At 43.3% G+C, this 13,636-nt stretch overlaps 3 protein-coding genes across 3 annotated transcripts in view; 1 reads left to right on the forward strand and 2 right to left on the reverse strand.

Annotated features, from left to right (window-relative positions):
* LOC117397928 (putative aminopeptidase W07G4.4) overlaps window positions 1-1,403 on the reverse strand; it is a 28,410-nt gene extending 27,007 nt beyond the window's left edge. Inside the window, exon 1 of the mRNA XM_059013534.1 lies at window positions 1,252-1,403. Within this exon, the coding sequence (XP_058869517.1) occupies window positions 1,252-1,265 (14 nt within the window). The 5' untranslated portion in view covers window positions 1,266-1,403. The remainder of the gene's footprint in view (window positions 1-1,251) is intronic.
* Window positions 1,404-1,576: 173 nt separating this feature from the next.
* On the forward strand, window positions 1,577-6,831 carry LOC117966441 (fumarylacetoacetate hydrolase domain-containing protein 2-like). The gene is made up of 8 exons (XM_034912460.2): window positions 1,577-1,727; window positions 2,748-3,010; window positions 3,967-4,183; window positions 4,678-4,737; window positions 4,901-5,063; window positions 5,268-5,376; window positions 6,033-6,120; window positions 6,610-6,831. The coding sequence occupies exons 2-8, from the start codon at window positions 2,751-2,753 to the stop codon at window positions 6,670-6,672; spliced, it is 960 nt and encodes a 319-aa protein (XP_034768351.1). The 5' UTR covers window positions 1,577-1,727; window positions 2,748-2,750; the 3' UTR covers window positions 6,673-6,831.
* A 2,038-nt stretch (window positions 6,832-8,869) lies between these two features.
* LOC117966114 (glycerol-3-phosphate acyltransferase 2, mitochondrial-like) overlaps window positions 8,870-13,636 on the reverse strand; it is a 36,446-nt gene continuing 31,679 nt past the window's right edge. The window contains exons 20-22 of the mRNA XM_059013738.1: window positions 12,799-12,867; window positions 12,523-12,578; window positions 8,870-11,878 (exon numbers count right to left, since the gene is read on the reverse strand). Coding sequence (XP_058869721.1) covers window positions 11,759-11,878; window positions 12,523-12,578; window positions 12,799-12,867 — 245 coding nt within the window. The 3' untranslated portion in view covers window positions 8,870-11,758. The remainder of the gene's footprint in view (window positions 11,879-12,522; window positions 12,579-12,798; window positions 12,868-13,636) is intronic.

Genomic DNA, 13,636 nt, shown 5'->3' on the forward strand with positions numbered 1-13,636 from the left:
GAAGCCAACTTCAGCCTCGTCTATCGCTGGTCAACCCCCTCGGGGTGCGGTGCTGAAGCTGGACACACTGGGGTTTTCATGCAGTCAGAAACACCCACAGACAGGGCACCCAAAAAAACAGCATTACAAACTAAAAACTGAACAACAATGAGCACTAATAACCCCTGTGGAACAGTGCTGCTGTACCCTTGAGCAAGGCAGTGGACTTTGCCCACGTTGTCCCAGTAAAATTAAGCCATATATATGATTAGTTAACTGTATGACTAACTAATATTGTAAGATTTCATAAAATGAAGATATTTGATTTATTGGGGCTTGCTTAAGTCCTATTATTATTATTATTATTATTACGACCCAGAAGTCGCCAGGCAGGTTGAATGGGCATTGCTTTAGCCCTACAACACCTCATTTTAGTTTGTATCTATTATTTTGTGGGTCTCTTAGGTTCTCAACACCATCAGCCATGTCCACCGGTCGTACGCACACAGCTTGAAAACGGGCTGTCTTCAGCAGCTACCGGTAGGGTTACCATGTGGCTCCAGATTAACCGGACGCTGTGAGACAGAACGGGATTTCAAACTTGCCCCTAAATTGAAATAAATGAAAGGTGTAAATGAACCATCCTTAGCTACAATTAATAATGGTGCTTAAATACCCGCATGCGCGTCAAATAATTGTATTATACCAAGAATGAATTGCAGCCATGCTATTTTTTTGTGTTTGTTAAAATTCAATCACCCATATTATTCTGCAAATACAATCGCATCATCATCTCGTTGCTCTATCGATAAATTAGCTATTCGTTCATTAAGATCTGATCAGAAGCAGCTGATCAGTGTGACTTGTTTGCTGCTCCCAAGCAATTCCACCACAGCAGGATTAATCTCAGCAAAGGCGGAGCTCATTTATACGTGAATTACTTTCAGTTTAGGGGGAATTTTGAAATTCGGGTCTGTCTCAAAGCGTCCGGTTAATCTGGAGCCATATGGTAACCCTAGCTACCGGTTGCTATGCAGAAGTCACCTGACTCCGCGCAAACCAAGGCTATGCATAACAAAACAATACTCGAACAGTTAATTATCGTTTAATTACTGTAAATGAAAGTGTATGACTTGTAGCTTCAAGTTTCAGATTCTAGACTCTGACAAAGATGACGTCTCTGTGAGTTTTGTTCAGCATAGCTAAGAAACTACAGGTTGTTTAATAATAATAATAATAATAATAATAATAATAATGTTATTTATTCCTCACCTTACCGACCCCATGTTCACTCCCGTGATTCTACAAATCGAAGTAAACCGACAATGCGAGCCGGGGCTCAACCTGCTGACGTAAGTGGTTTACAGTCACCGCCTCTTTTCCAAGTACAGTAAGGTGATTGGCTGTCCGCACTTCCCACTCGAACGCCGAGTGGTCCGTTTCCTCACGGTCACAAGACATGCACGCAAAGCTCGCTGGGAGCTGTAGTTTTTAAACAAAGACAGTAGTTAACTTATTTCTTCGTGTTTTTTTTATCTTTAATAAACAAAATATTTTGAATGACAAGCATGCTTTCAAAGGTCTGCCGAAGACAGTTGCGTATAATGTGCATATAAACGCTCCAGCGTGGTTAAATAGCTGTTAGGATGGGTTTTATTTTTGTAAAGCTGCACGAAAAGACGTCCCCGGAAGCACACTGACTTTAAGAGAGATAACACTAAGCCAGCGGGGTCGGAGTACGAATCAAGGTACATGTTTCATATGTCTGATTTAATTCATGTTATTTTCATTTAATTAGCTGTATATTGAAACCCCGCGGTGAGCTGAATTAACACGCGGCTAATGCACTGGAGGTCATTAAGCTAGGTGTATCGATAACTAAAGTGCGTTGTTTTGAACCAACGCATATGTTTGTGCAATCATTGCTCAATGCTATTAGATTGCTCTTATCTACGAGATATGACAGATCGCGAATAAGCACAGGAAAGGTAATAAAACCGGAGTGTTAAAGATCAAACCGGAGCCCGTATTCAAAAACCCTTCATTAATTCACGTTTCAATTGATTTATTGCATGTCTTAAGAAACCAACAGAAGTTTCGGAGTGTTTCGTCAACATCAAAGGTGTATTTCATTTATCAACAGACTTTAAAAAAATTTTTTTTTTCCAAAACTATATAAAGGTAAATTAATTTGATCGAATCGAACTAAGTCTTCAAGGTCAGATATAATGCAACAGCAACACCTTTTGATAATCACAGTTCTGTGTATGATGACGACACAGCGACCATTGGATTTTGTTAATTTGTCCTAGATTGACCCTGCGTTGGTATCATTGCAACGTGTTACCCTGACTGCACTATATTTAACATTTACTGGAGGTTCTGTTGCCCCAGTTCAGGGCTGCACCGACCCCGGGGGCAGAGTTCTGCAGGGTTTATAGGTTTCATTAATTCAATAATTAACTGTTTAAGACCTGGAAGGAGGTAGGTTGGTCCTGTTCATTTATTTAGGGTTCAGGTGGAACAAAAGAGGAAGGAGGTGAGTTCCCAACGGAGGAAAGGACGAGGGCTGTCATTCAGTGGGGGGGCGGGGTGGATCACAGCAGTCCCCCGGTTGAACCCACACCCTCGTCCCTCCCCTCGCTCCTTTCCTCTGAGGGTAACTGGACTCAACCGAACAAAGAGCAGGGGGCCTGTGCAAAGCTTTGCAAATATTATTCTCCTAATCAGCTGTACCCAGTTACTGCATGCCTCTGCTTTTGAAACAGCTGATGAGCCTGCCTATCAGATCCCTGCAAGGTGCAAGCAGACTCTCTGATTGGTTGCTGCGGAGCGGCGGGAGGCGGTGCTTGTCCAGAGGGATGCGATTGGTGCAGTTCCGGCGGGGAGGCGGGTCCCCAGAGGTGCGGGTTGGAGTGCAGCAGCGGGAGGGGGGGGAGCTGGTGGATCTGAACTCCTTCGACCCCTCCCTGCCTCACAGCATGAGGGGCTTCCTGGAGAGAGGGGAGAGTGGCCTGGACACAGCACAGAGGTACAGCCGTGGGACACTGCAGGGGTGGGAATAGGACTCCTATTGCACTGCAGTTTCACCCATTCCAGATTTTAATATATATATATATATATATATAGATTAGCTACAGTGTACAGGTAATAAGCTTCGGTGTGTCTTATTACCCTCTTGGCAAAACCAGGAATGGATCAAACTGTTATGCAAGACACACACGAGACACTACACACACAAATACAGATACACCCTCACACAGCCACAGACACAGCGGCCCTCACACAGACACAGCTACCCTCACACAGACACAGACACCGACACAGCTACCCTCACACAGACACAGACACAGCCACCCTCACACAGACACAGCGGCCCTCACACAGACACAGCTACAGCCACAGAGGCCCTCACACAGACACAGCTACCCTCACACAGACACAGACACCGACACAGCTACCCTCACACAGACACAGACACAGCCACCCTCACACAGACACAGCGGCCCTCACACAGACACAGCTACCCTCACACAGACACAGACACAGCTACCCTCACACAGACACAGACACAGCCACCCTCACACACACAGCCACCCTCACACAGACACAGCGGCCCTCGCAGACACAGTGGCCCTCACAGACACAGACACAGCTACCCTCACACAGACACAGCGGCCCTCACACAGACACAGACACAGCCACCCTCACACAGACACAGACACAGCGGCCCTCACACAGACACAGCGGCCCTCACACAGACACAGCTACCCTCACACAGACACAGCTACCCTCACACAGACACAGACACAGCGGCCCTCACACAGACACAGCTACCCTCACACAGACACAGACACAGCTACCCTCACACAGACACAGACACCCTCACACAGACACAGCTACCCTCACACAGACACAGCCACCCTCACAGGGACAGTGTGATTTCCTGCCCAGTACACTCAGCTGTACTCTGTGTTTCTGTCTCAGAGCCCTGTCCAGCGGGCAGCACCTCGTCCCTCTCTCGGAGGCCTCCCTGCTGTCTCCCATCACTGGCCCGGACAAGGTGATCTGTGTGGGGATGAACTACGTGGATCACTGTCTGGAGCAGGGCGTGGCCATCCCCTCCGAGCCCATCATCTTCAGCAAGTTCCCCAGCGCCATCGCCGGCCCCTGCGATGACATCATACACCCCGCCCAGACCAAGGTCACTGATTGGTGTCAGCCAGGACTACATGTTTCTGGAAAAAAAAAAACTAACATAAATATTTATTAACCTTTCATGCATGGCTACCTCATATGGGACAGATAAAAAAAAACCTCTTCTAGTCATTATATATATATTATACACAGAGACATGTGGTAGACTAGCAAGCAAATGCATGATGCTCTCATATGAGGATGCCATTTTTCCCCTTATAAAGCAATTGAATATTTTTTTGGCTTTTTAACTGAAAAAATATATTTATTATTTGTCCAGAACGACTTGTTTTCCAGCTATTTTCAATATTTCAGGCATGAAAAGGTTAATAATACGACACTCATGGAAAATTATACTCTGTTGCCCGCCCACAGCTCTTTTCTGTAGTTGTGTAGAAATGTGCTCTTGAAACATGACCTGTTTTTTTGTGTTTTTGTGGTTTTTTTAATATGGAAGTTTCTTGTCGTATTTCTCGACTGCTGGAGTTCCTCTGTTTGCAGGAGCTGGACTGGGAGGTGGAGCTGGCTTTTGTCATTGGGAAAACAGGAAAGCACATCAAGGTGAGAGAACAGAACACACTAAATAAACCCAGTCTCTCAGTGTGCTATCGTATCAGGGCCGCTGTCTGTACTGTGCAGTATCTGCTCCCAGTCGATTGTGAAGCTGTTGATAACTCCGCGGTCCGCTGGTGGGTTCTGTGGTTTAACCCCTTCCTGCCTGCAGGAGGAGGAGGCTCTGGGCCACGTCGCTGGTTTCACCGTGGCGCACGACGTGAGCGCACGGGATTGGCAGATGAAGCGTAACGGGAAGCAGTGGCTGCTGGGAAAGACGTTCGACACATTCTGCCCCCTAGGGCCGGCGATCGTCACTACAGGAGCCCTGTCCGGTGAGTGAGATCTGACAACCGTTACCTCTTCATCCAGCAACACGAGAGAAACGTTCGGAAATAGGGAACAGAGTTTTCCAGATCCTGCATGCCATTAACCCACGACCGCAATTAAATCACGTCCTTGAGCACAGAATTAAAAGCGTGACCTAGTTACGAGTGAGGAGTGCGCAACATCTGCTATCTCTCTCTCTCTCTTCTCAGACCCGCACAACCTGGGGATCCGTTGCCGTGTCAACGGGCGTGTGGTTCAGGACAGCAGTACTAATCAGATGGTCTTCAAAACAGAGGCGCTGGTTTCCTGGGTCTCGCAGTGAGTAACCTCGTAACACCACAGCTCCCTCTAGCTCCTGGAGGGGTATACTGCACAGCAGAACCTGCTTTGCTGTTGTTTAAGCTCTTGAATTTGTACATGGTGTAAACGAGGTTGATCAAGGTGACCTTTTCATGTAACTCATGGACGCATAAGACGTCTTATTATGGATCTAGGACCTTTTTTTGTGTGTTTCTAATTCCAATAGAATCATCTTTTATATGGATGACTCCATTAATAAATAATTATATTTTATAGCTTTTTTACTAAAATAACTGATAAAGCAGTTTTCCTGTAAAACAATAAATAAAAAAATTGTAAACTAATTGACATTTTTCAACTCATAAAACTTAAGTACTATATAATTGCGTAAACTGGTGCATAGGCTTATACTAGCTAATCTTACACATCGTTTACAATGACAATAGAGTCACCCCTTTTTTTATAAGCAAATGCGCCGGTCTGTGATTTATAAGCGCCCCCCACACAGCACAGGACTTCAATGAGTAACCTTCTCACAGCACTGAGGTGTTTGTAAATCATTACTTTGCAGAAGCAGGTTAAGCTGTGACAGTACCATGGGTAAAGACCACTTGGTTGTAAAGGGATTCCCGACTGATCTTCTCTTTGTATTTTCTGTGTCTCTCTCTGTTCAGGTTTGTCACGCTGTACCCCGGAGACGTCTTCCTCACGGGGACCCCGCCTGGCGTCGGGGTTTTCAGGAAGCCACCGGTTTTCCTCAAGGTGAGGGGGGTTCAACCGGGGATTCAAACAAGACGCTCTTTCCTGAACCCCACTCTGATCCGGTCAGACCAGGCCAGCAGAGTAGTCGAGAGCAAACAGAGTTTATCTGCTTCTCGTTGAAGGAATGAAGCATTTACACTCCTGCAATAAGCAAATCCTGGCTATACCAAAGGTTAAAGCCGAGGCACGTTCCAGTTTAATATGTAACTCGGGTGCAATTAAGGATGGGCAGAATCTCTTCTGATTAACCTTTAACCCACAATTCTGCACGACCATCACAACCACATGCAGGTAACGTCTCTGCACACCTTTAGTGCTGCCCATGGCACTGCCCAGCCTGGAGCACCACGATGGACCGTTCACCCACTTCCTTATCCCACTGCACCAGACCCTGCTCATATTAGTTGTTCTGATCGCAATCTGTACCACACTAAAATGAAACAAAACTTACTCTATGTATTTCTGTTACCTTTTTCTTTATATTTACAGAAAGGGGATGTCGTGGAGTGTGAGATCGATGAGATTGGACTCATCCGCAACACAGTGGTGTGAGCGAGACACAAATCCAGCTTGCTGCCTTCTGATCATCATCATTATTATTTTATACAAAAACCCTGGTTTATAAAACTAACAAAACCAGAGTGCCTTTTTCCTGCCTGGGTCTTACAAAGCACTGTGCATTATCAGAGATAATAAAATCTAAAAAGAAAACTTCCTAGTTTTTATACTCTTGTTGTGGGAGAACTGCAACACAGCCGTTAACCTCCACCCCCTCCCTTATAAGGAAATACATGTTCCTGACACTTTAAGGCACACAGGCTTTGCAAATTTGATAACGTTGTAATATTGTTGCTTGGTTTAGGACAGTGAAATGCAGCAGTTGGATGTTAAGCAAAGGCAAAATAAAGGTGGGGGTTTGTCCAAGTACATATTTTTCACGGAAATGTATTATACAGTAGTCTCTGTGTATAGAAACACCTCCTAAGAGAACACTTCGCCTAAAAGAACACCCTTGATTGTTCCCATTGTAAATGCTCCAGGTTAACAAACAGGAACTTCACTTAAAGGAACACCACCTTGGCACCGATAGCGATTCGGTCACAGCTGATACAGTACTGTTTCGTAACCTGATAACTCATCATCAAACTTAAATTCAAATAGCAATGTGTCATCACGAGAGTGTCTTGAGGCACACTGATTGGTTTATTCAATCTTTCCAGAACCGACGTCACATCATTGCCTCGTTCTGTATTCTGATTTCCACGAGTATAGGTCGTCCCTACAAAATGTCACGTAAACAAAACAGCGAAAAGCACCACCGTTTCTCATGCTACAAAAAGTTAAGACATTGTTTGAGCTCCTGAAAAAAACCTCAATCAGACACAAGTCGCCGAGCAGTTTGATGTTTTCTGTTCGGGTGAGTTGCTTCACCGTTCCGTTAAATCATTTTCTGCATGTCTTGAATATTGCTCCTGTACATGTATTCATAATTGATCTAGAGCTGCTGCTGCATTTTTTAACATGTGCAAGGTTGCTGTGTTAATTTAGTTTGACAGTAACATCAGTTTCTCTGTTACTTTATTATTATTATAGTTTATTAACATACACTTGCCAATTGCTTTTCTCTAATTTCATATGCTGATGCATGTGATTTATATTGTGTCTGGTGGTCAACTCCATCTTAAAGAACACTTCGCTTGCTTCCAGAGGGGTGTTCTCTTAGCTGGAGACGACTGCGCTGGTTTCAGTGAGTTTAAGTGATGCTGTATCAGTACTTTGCTGTTCTTATTTTACCTGCTCACTGTGTTGCAGGGTGTACCACTATACTGTTAGCGGATTTATCTGCCTGGCAGTTCTGAATCCACAACCATCGTTTCACGCCATGTTTTCAACAGGATCATACTTCTGACAGCGTTATTGCCTGTTACTTTTTCTCCAAAAAATAAATAAAAATGATTCTAATGATAGTTGGTGCAAACCGTTAAATGTTTCTTGTGAACAACAAAACAAACAGAGAGAAATGAGTGCATCTCTGAAACGAGGAGCTGCATAAAAACAGCGATTTACTGAACTCGAACACCGAAGCGAATTGAGAACAGGAACTGTTATCATTGAATTTATTCTATATCTCCAATCCTTAAATCCAGCAGGCATTCGTGCACTCCAGTGCGTAATCTCAGTGAGGTGCTGTTGACCAGTATATTAAACTCTGTACGGACTTACAAACACTTCTGAATTAGGCACTGACCTTGTAGATTACCAGTGGAAGTCAATAGAGACACACTTGGCTGTACTCTCAACACATCCTTTTAACTTACATGACCACTGCTCTTTTGTATCCAAAAATATGCAATTTTCAGCATTACAAGAGCCAATCAAATCACGTGGAAGTTGTCACAAGGCTTCTACATTCACAGCGTTTTAAAACTTGAGTACAACAGCAGCTTTACTCTCCTGAGCTTTTCAGTTACACTGCACTGATGAGCCCCAAACAGGGTGCAACATGTCTGCAGCTGCTGTAGTCTTGAGTTTTAAAACACCGTGAATGTAGAAGCCTTCTGGCAACTTTCAAGCAATTTGATTGGCTCTTGTTAATGCTACATTTGCATATCCCCATTACCCAGAATTCTATAGCTACTGCTTTCTCTTACCTTCACTCGAAAGCTAATTTTATATATATGAATAAATTTAATTTCTTAAAAATAATAAGCCAGTCTTCTTCAGTTTCAATCAAGAGTTTATTCTGGAATACAGCAAATCAGGAACAAAGCAAATCACATGTGATACACACACAAGGCTTCAGAGATGGTATGCCTGAGCTGGCGTCGGTGTAGATGTTTCTGTTGAGCAAAGAAATGACTTCCTACAGCACAGATACACAGCTAGCTTACGCAACTTCCTTGACCAAATCTGGTCTTATTTCCCTGGCGTGATGCACAGTGTATGGTGCGAGACCAAGCACATTAACAGATAACATCTTGAAGTGAAGAACAAACGGCGCTCTGCAGAAATCCTCATAAGTTACATTTAACAACAACTTGATGGAAGAGTTTTGCGAAATCCTTACAGATGGCAAAGCGCTATACCCACGCATCACAAGGTCGAACGACAAGGCTGGGGTTTGCAAGCTGCTGACGTACACCAGCTACGTAGAGCTTGATTTTAAGAGTTCATCAACCCTGCGTTGATTCAGAGCTTATTTTAAAACACAGGAAAATCACACAATGTCTTCATCAGTAACTGCGGTGTTTAAATACACACCCAGTACCAGGAAAATGAGGGTAGATGACCCTCAGTGACCCAGATTCACTTCAGTCGCTTTTTACCACCCTTATATTAAGAATAAAATCAATCCCCATTATATACACACACGCGCACATAAAAACAAATGAATGCTCTTGCCCGTCACACACGATTTTCCAGTTTTCTGATACAAAGCCCATCTCTTCAGTGTTGCAATGTACTTGTTTATCCGTCACAGTCTGCATTTTTTGTTGTATTTATTTCTCAAAATGCCAAGTCGGTGTCTGTATTGTGCAGATACACAGCGCTGCCTCCAGTTTCACCCAACGAAAATGCAGCAAAAACAAAGCAAACGAGACAAGCTACGGTAATGTAATAGTTAATCATTGAACAGTTTGACACTGTGATGCATTTCTTTTTTTTTAATCCGTGATCTTTAGCTGTTTTTGTGCATTTTCATTTGCAAGTGAACTGTGACATTAGGGCTTATCGAGAACTATATTTTGCAATTCTGAATACTGAAAACTGGAAACTGGCTTTTTTAATCTTTTGCTAAATTGCATTGCCTTTTACGTTTTACGCAGTTCTGTGCATGGGTAACATTATGATTTCATTTTGCTCATGGGTCGTTACTGCTACAATACATACCAGATTTAAAAGTAGGTGCTGTATTACAGTCCACAGTCGTCTCTTTAGCAAGTGATATTTTCAGAATCATATCGTTCAGAAGTATTTTAATTCACTTGAAAATATAGTACTATACCAACAAAACCAACTACAGTACATATAAATGGAAGCCTACTTATTTTAAAACATAGCCCTTTCAGCTATGTATTTTTGACATTGTATCTGTGTTCCCTGAAAAAACGGACAAGGGTTGGAACAGGCCAAAATGAATTAATCCGATATGCGTCACACGCGTTTAACCATCACTGAAGTCAAAATTGTATAGGGTCGGATATTTGAGTGCTGACTGCATTAGAAAAAAATTCAAAATGTTACTCTTCCCTTTTTCTGCATAGTTAATTTTCAAACTATAATGTACAAAGAAGGGGCTCGTTCTGGTAATGTTGAGGGGCTTCTTTGTATAATAAAAACAATAAATCAGAACGGCATGTCTGAACAAAAAAAATAAATACAAAATAGAAATAAAACAAGCTCCACATAAAACTGTTTTGTGTAACTTTGCCTGAAATCTTTCTAAAGAAACTGCCAACTTGTGTCCCTCATCAATGTGTGTCTGCATACAAGACAATACATATCAAATCAATTAAACACATCTGTAAATAAGTAAGGAACAAAAAGCATATCGATTCCGAGTCACATCCCCAGCAGCAGATACGCTTCCAATAACAGAGTGTCAATCTTGCACTCGAGGGACGGTGACAAAGCATTCTGAACAGGTTCTATATCAAACACATTAAGAACGCTAAGATCAGGGTTTGGTCTGTTTTCTTCTTGAAATTTAGATTGAATGACTTGTTATATGTTTAAGTGTTTGGCGGCTGCCTCTAATCAAGTTAGAGTGTGAGTTCTCTTGCACTGTGTATGAAGACACAGTAAAGAGAGCATGAGAAATACACTCACCTTGATTAGAGGTAGCCACTGAACACTTACAAACATACAGAACAGGTCCAAATCTGGCATACTTTGAAGAGACATCGTTATAGATATGGTTATTTTTCTCCCAGTCCCCTTCTAATAATGATTTACATGGTGGAGGTATTATGATGCGCCATCGTTTAGACCAGGGGGGTCCAATCCCGATCCTGGAAGGCAATTCCATTCCAGGTTTAACAGGTAAAATGAGATCATGAACTACTTCATTGGTTCAATCATACAATTTAGGAACAGGGCTGGAACAAAGACCAGGACCGGAAAGAAGAAAGTTTGTCCACCGCTGGTTGAGACCAATTGAACAGGCCCTCGAACCTGAACTTAGAACCACTGCGCCCTGCACAGCATGAACTGTTCAGTAGTACAGAAACCGTTCTATAAACCTGCACAGCTTCCCCCTGTTCAGTGGTACAGGAACCGTTCTATAAACCTGCACAGCTTCCCCCTGTTCAGTGGTACAGGAACCGTGCTATAAACCTGCACAGCTTCCCCCTGTTCAGTGGTACAGGAACCGTGCTATAAACCTGCACAGCTTCCCCCTGTTCAGTGGTACAGGAACCGTTCTATAAACCTGCACAGCTTCCCCCTGTTCAGTGATACAGGAACCGTGCTATAAACCTGCACAGCTTCCCCCTGTTCAGTGGTACAGGAACCGTGCTATAAACCTGCACAGCTTCCCCCTGTTCAGTGGTACAGGAACCGTTCTATAAACCTGCACAGCTTCCCCCTGTTCAGTGGTACAGGAACCGTGCTATAAACCTGCACAGCTTCCCCGTGTTCAGTGATACAGGAACCGTTCTATAAACCTGCACAGCTTCCCCTGGGCCAGTGGCTGCTCAAAGGCTTCACTGAGTCGCAAACACACAGCTCCACCCTCCCCGGGCTCTTCTTTCAAAACCTGAAAATGAAAATAAAAACAAATCAAACCATGCTTGTGAGTTAAGCAGGGATGGAAATAAGACTCCCACTGCATGGCAGTTCGATCCATTCCTGTTTTTACTACAAGTTTAATAAGACACACCTGCACTTGTTGCCTATACACTAACCAATCAAGCTTGTAGTAAAACCTGGAAAGGGTGAAACTGCTATGCAATGGGAATCTTATTTCTATCCCTGGAGTGTCAGATATACATCCATAAATGCATGAATATGGCCCCGCAAGAGGGGAAAGTAATGCAAAAAGGCTGGTTCATAAAACACATGTCCTTGTGCACCTCAGGGGACTAATCAGTAACGTCTAATAAATAAAAGGCGACCAGCTAGAGTTGAAGAATATTCAATTCAGGCTGCCGACAGCCTCCCGACTGAAGTATTAACCAGCCTTAGAGTGTAAGAAATTACAACAAGACCAAATAAATACAAGCAGGTCTCCTATCATCCATCTTCACCTGGGGAACTCACTTATTTAAAAGAAAAAAAAAAAAAAACTTCAGGTCAATAAAAAACAAACAAACTAATCAGCTTGTTCACAGCACATTTCCACCGTGACGAACAGGGTGACAGAACTGCAGTAACAAGCAAGGACTGGAGCCCTGTACTCACTCCCAGGTCTCTTAATGTCCAGACTGCAGTGGCAGCCATCTCCAGGGTAGCGCTTTCTGTATGAAGAGAGAAAAAAACAAAAAAAGATTTACAGGTTGAAAGAGGCAATGCTGAGCATGTGGGAATTGCTTCAGTGATGAAACAGTATTACACTGGAGAATGAGCCTGTTCTCAAGCAGCTGCCTTGTCACAGGCATACATTCTGAGAGTAATAAAACCAGCAGACCGCCACCCTTTCTTTGACTGACTGCAGGATTTATTCATCTACAAACTCACCAAAGTAAGAGGACTCTCCCTGGGTCTTGTCAAGGAGGAATCCCTGCATGCGTTCAATGCACTCCGACTCTGTGAACAAGCAGGCTTGTCAATGGATCATTGTAAAGCACTTTTCTATGCCAAAATGTGTGGTATCCCGTTTGCAGCTTGTTCAGAATACCGCCGCTAGAATTCTGATTAAAACCAGAGAAAGTGAACATATTACCCCAGTTTTGGCTTCTTTACACTGGCTCCCTGTGCAGTATAGAATTCATTAAGATTTTGCTGTTAACTTACAAGGCGCTGAATGGATTTGCACCTAGTTAGGGTTAGGATTCCCTTATGGGAGTTTAATGAAAGCTACGCGGGATAAAGTAAACACTCCTGCACTGAAAGAAAATGTAAGTTTAAACAACACAGGGACAGGCCCGATTGACTGATTGAATGCACGGCATTTTCCATTTGACATGTTCTCAGCAACGCGGAATGTGTTGCATCATTACATTAATGTATTCAAAGAGATTTTCTGCAATAAAGGTGTTGAACAGGAAAACTGTACTGTGCCAAAATAACATGAGTGAGCATAGCCTGTACATCTCAAACCGTCTGTCAGGACAGCAGCATGCATACTGGAGAGAGAGTGCGAGTGTTCCAGGAGTTACCACAGGGGGGCTGGAAGATACGGGATACTTCTGCTGGGATATTTATTTATTGCATTTATATATAGCACTTTTTGTACAAAAGTATCGCAAAGCACAGTACAGTACATAGCAGGAAAAAAGAACAAACCACAATACATGTGTATGGAATGGCACACATACAACTGCCACAGTCAGACCATTTAAATAACAGATTTAAA

Source organism: Acipenser ruthenus, chromosome 46 (genome assembly GCF_902713425.1).
Source record: "Acipenser ruthenus chromosome 46, fAciRut3.2 maternal haplotype, whole genome shotgun sequence".
Lineage (NCBI taxonomy): Eukaryota > Metazoa > Chordata > Actinopteri > Acipenseriformes > Acipenseridae > Acipenser > Acipenser ruthenus.

Coding starts and splice junctions, on each gene's coding strand:
- LOC117966441 (XM_034912460.2), top strand. CDS start 2,751: ATGAGCCTGCCTATCAGATCCCTGCAAGGTGCAAGCAGACTCTCTGAT. Junction 4,184..4,677: donor TACACCCCGCCCAGACCAAG/GTCACTGATTGG, acceptor CTCTGTTTGCAG/GAGCTGGACTGGGAGGTGGA. Junction 5,064..5,267: donor CACTACAGGAGCCCTGTCCG/GTGAGTGAGATC, acceptor CTCTCTTCTCAG/ACCCGCACAACCTGGGGATC.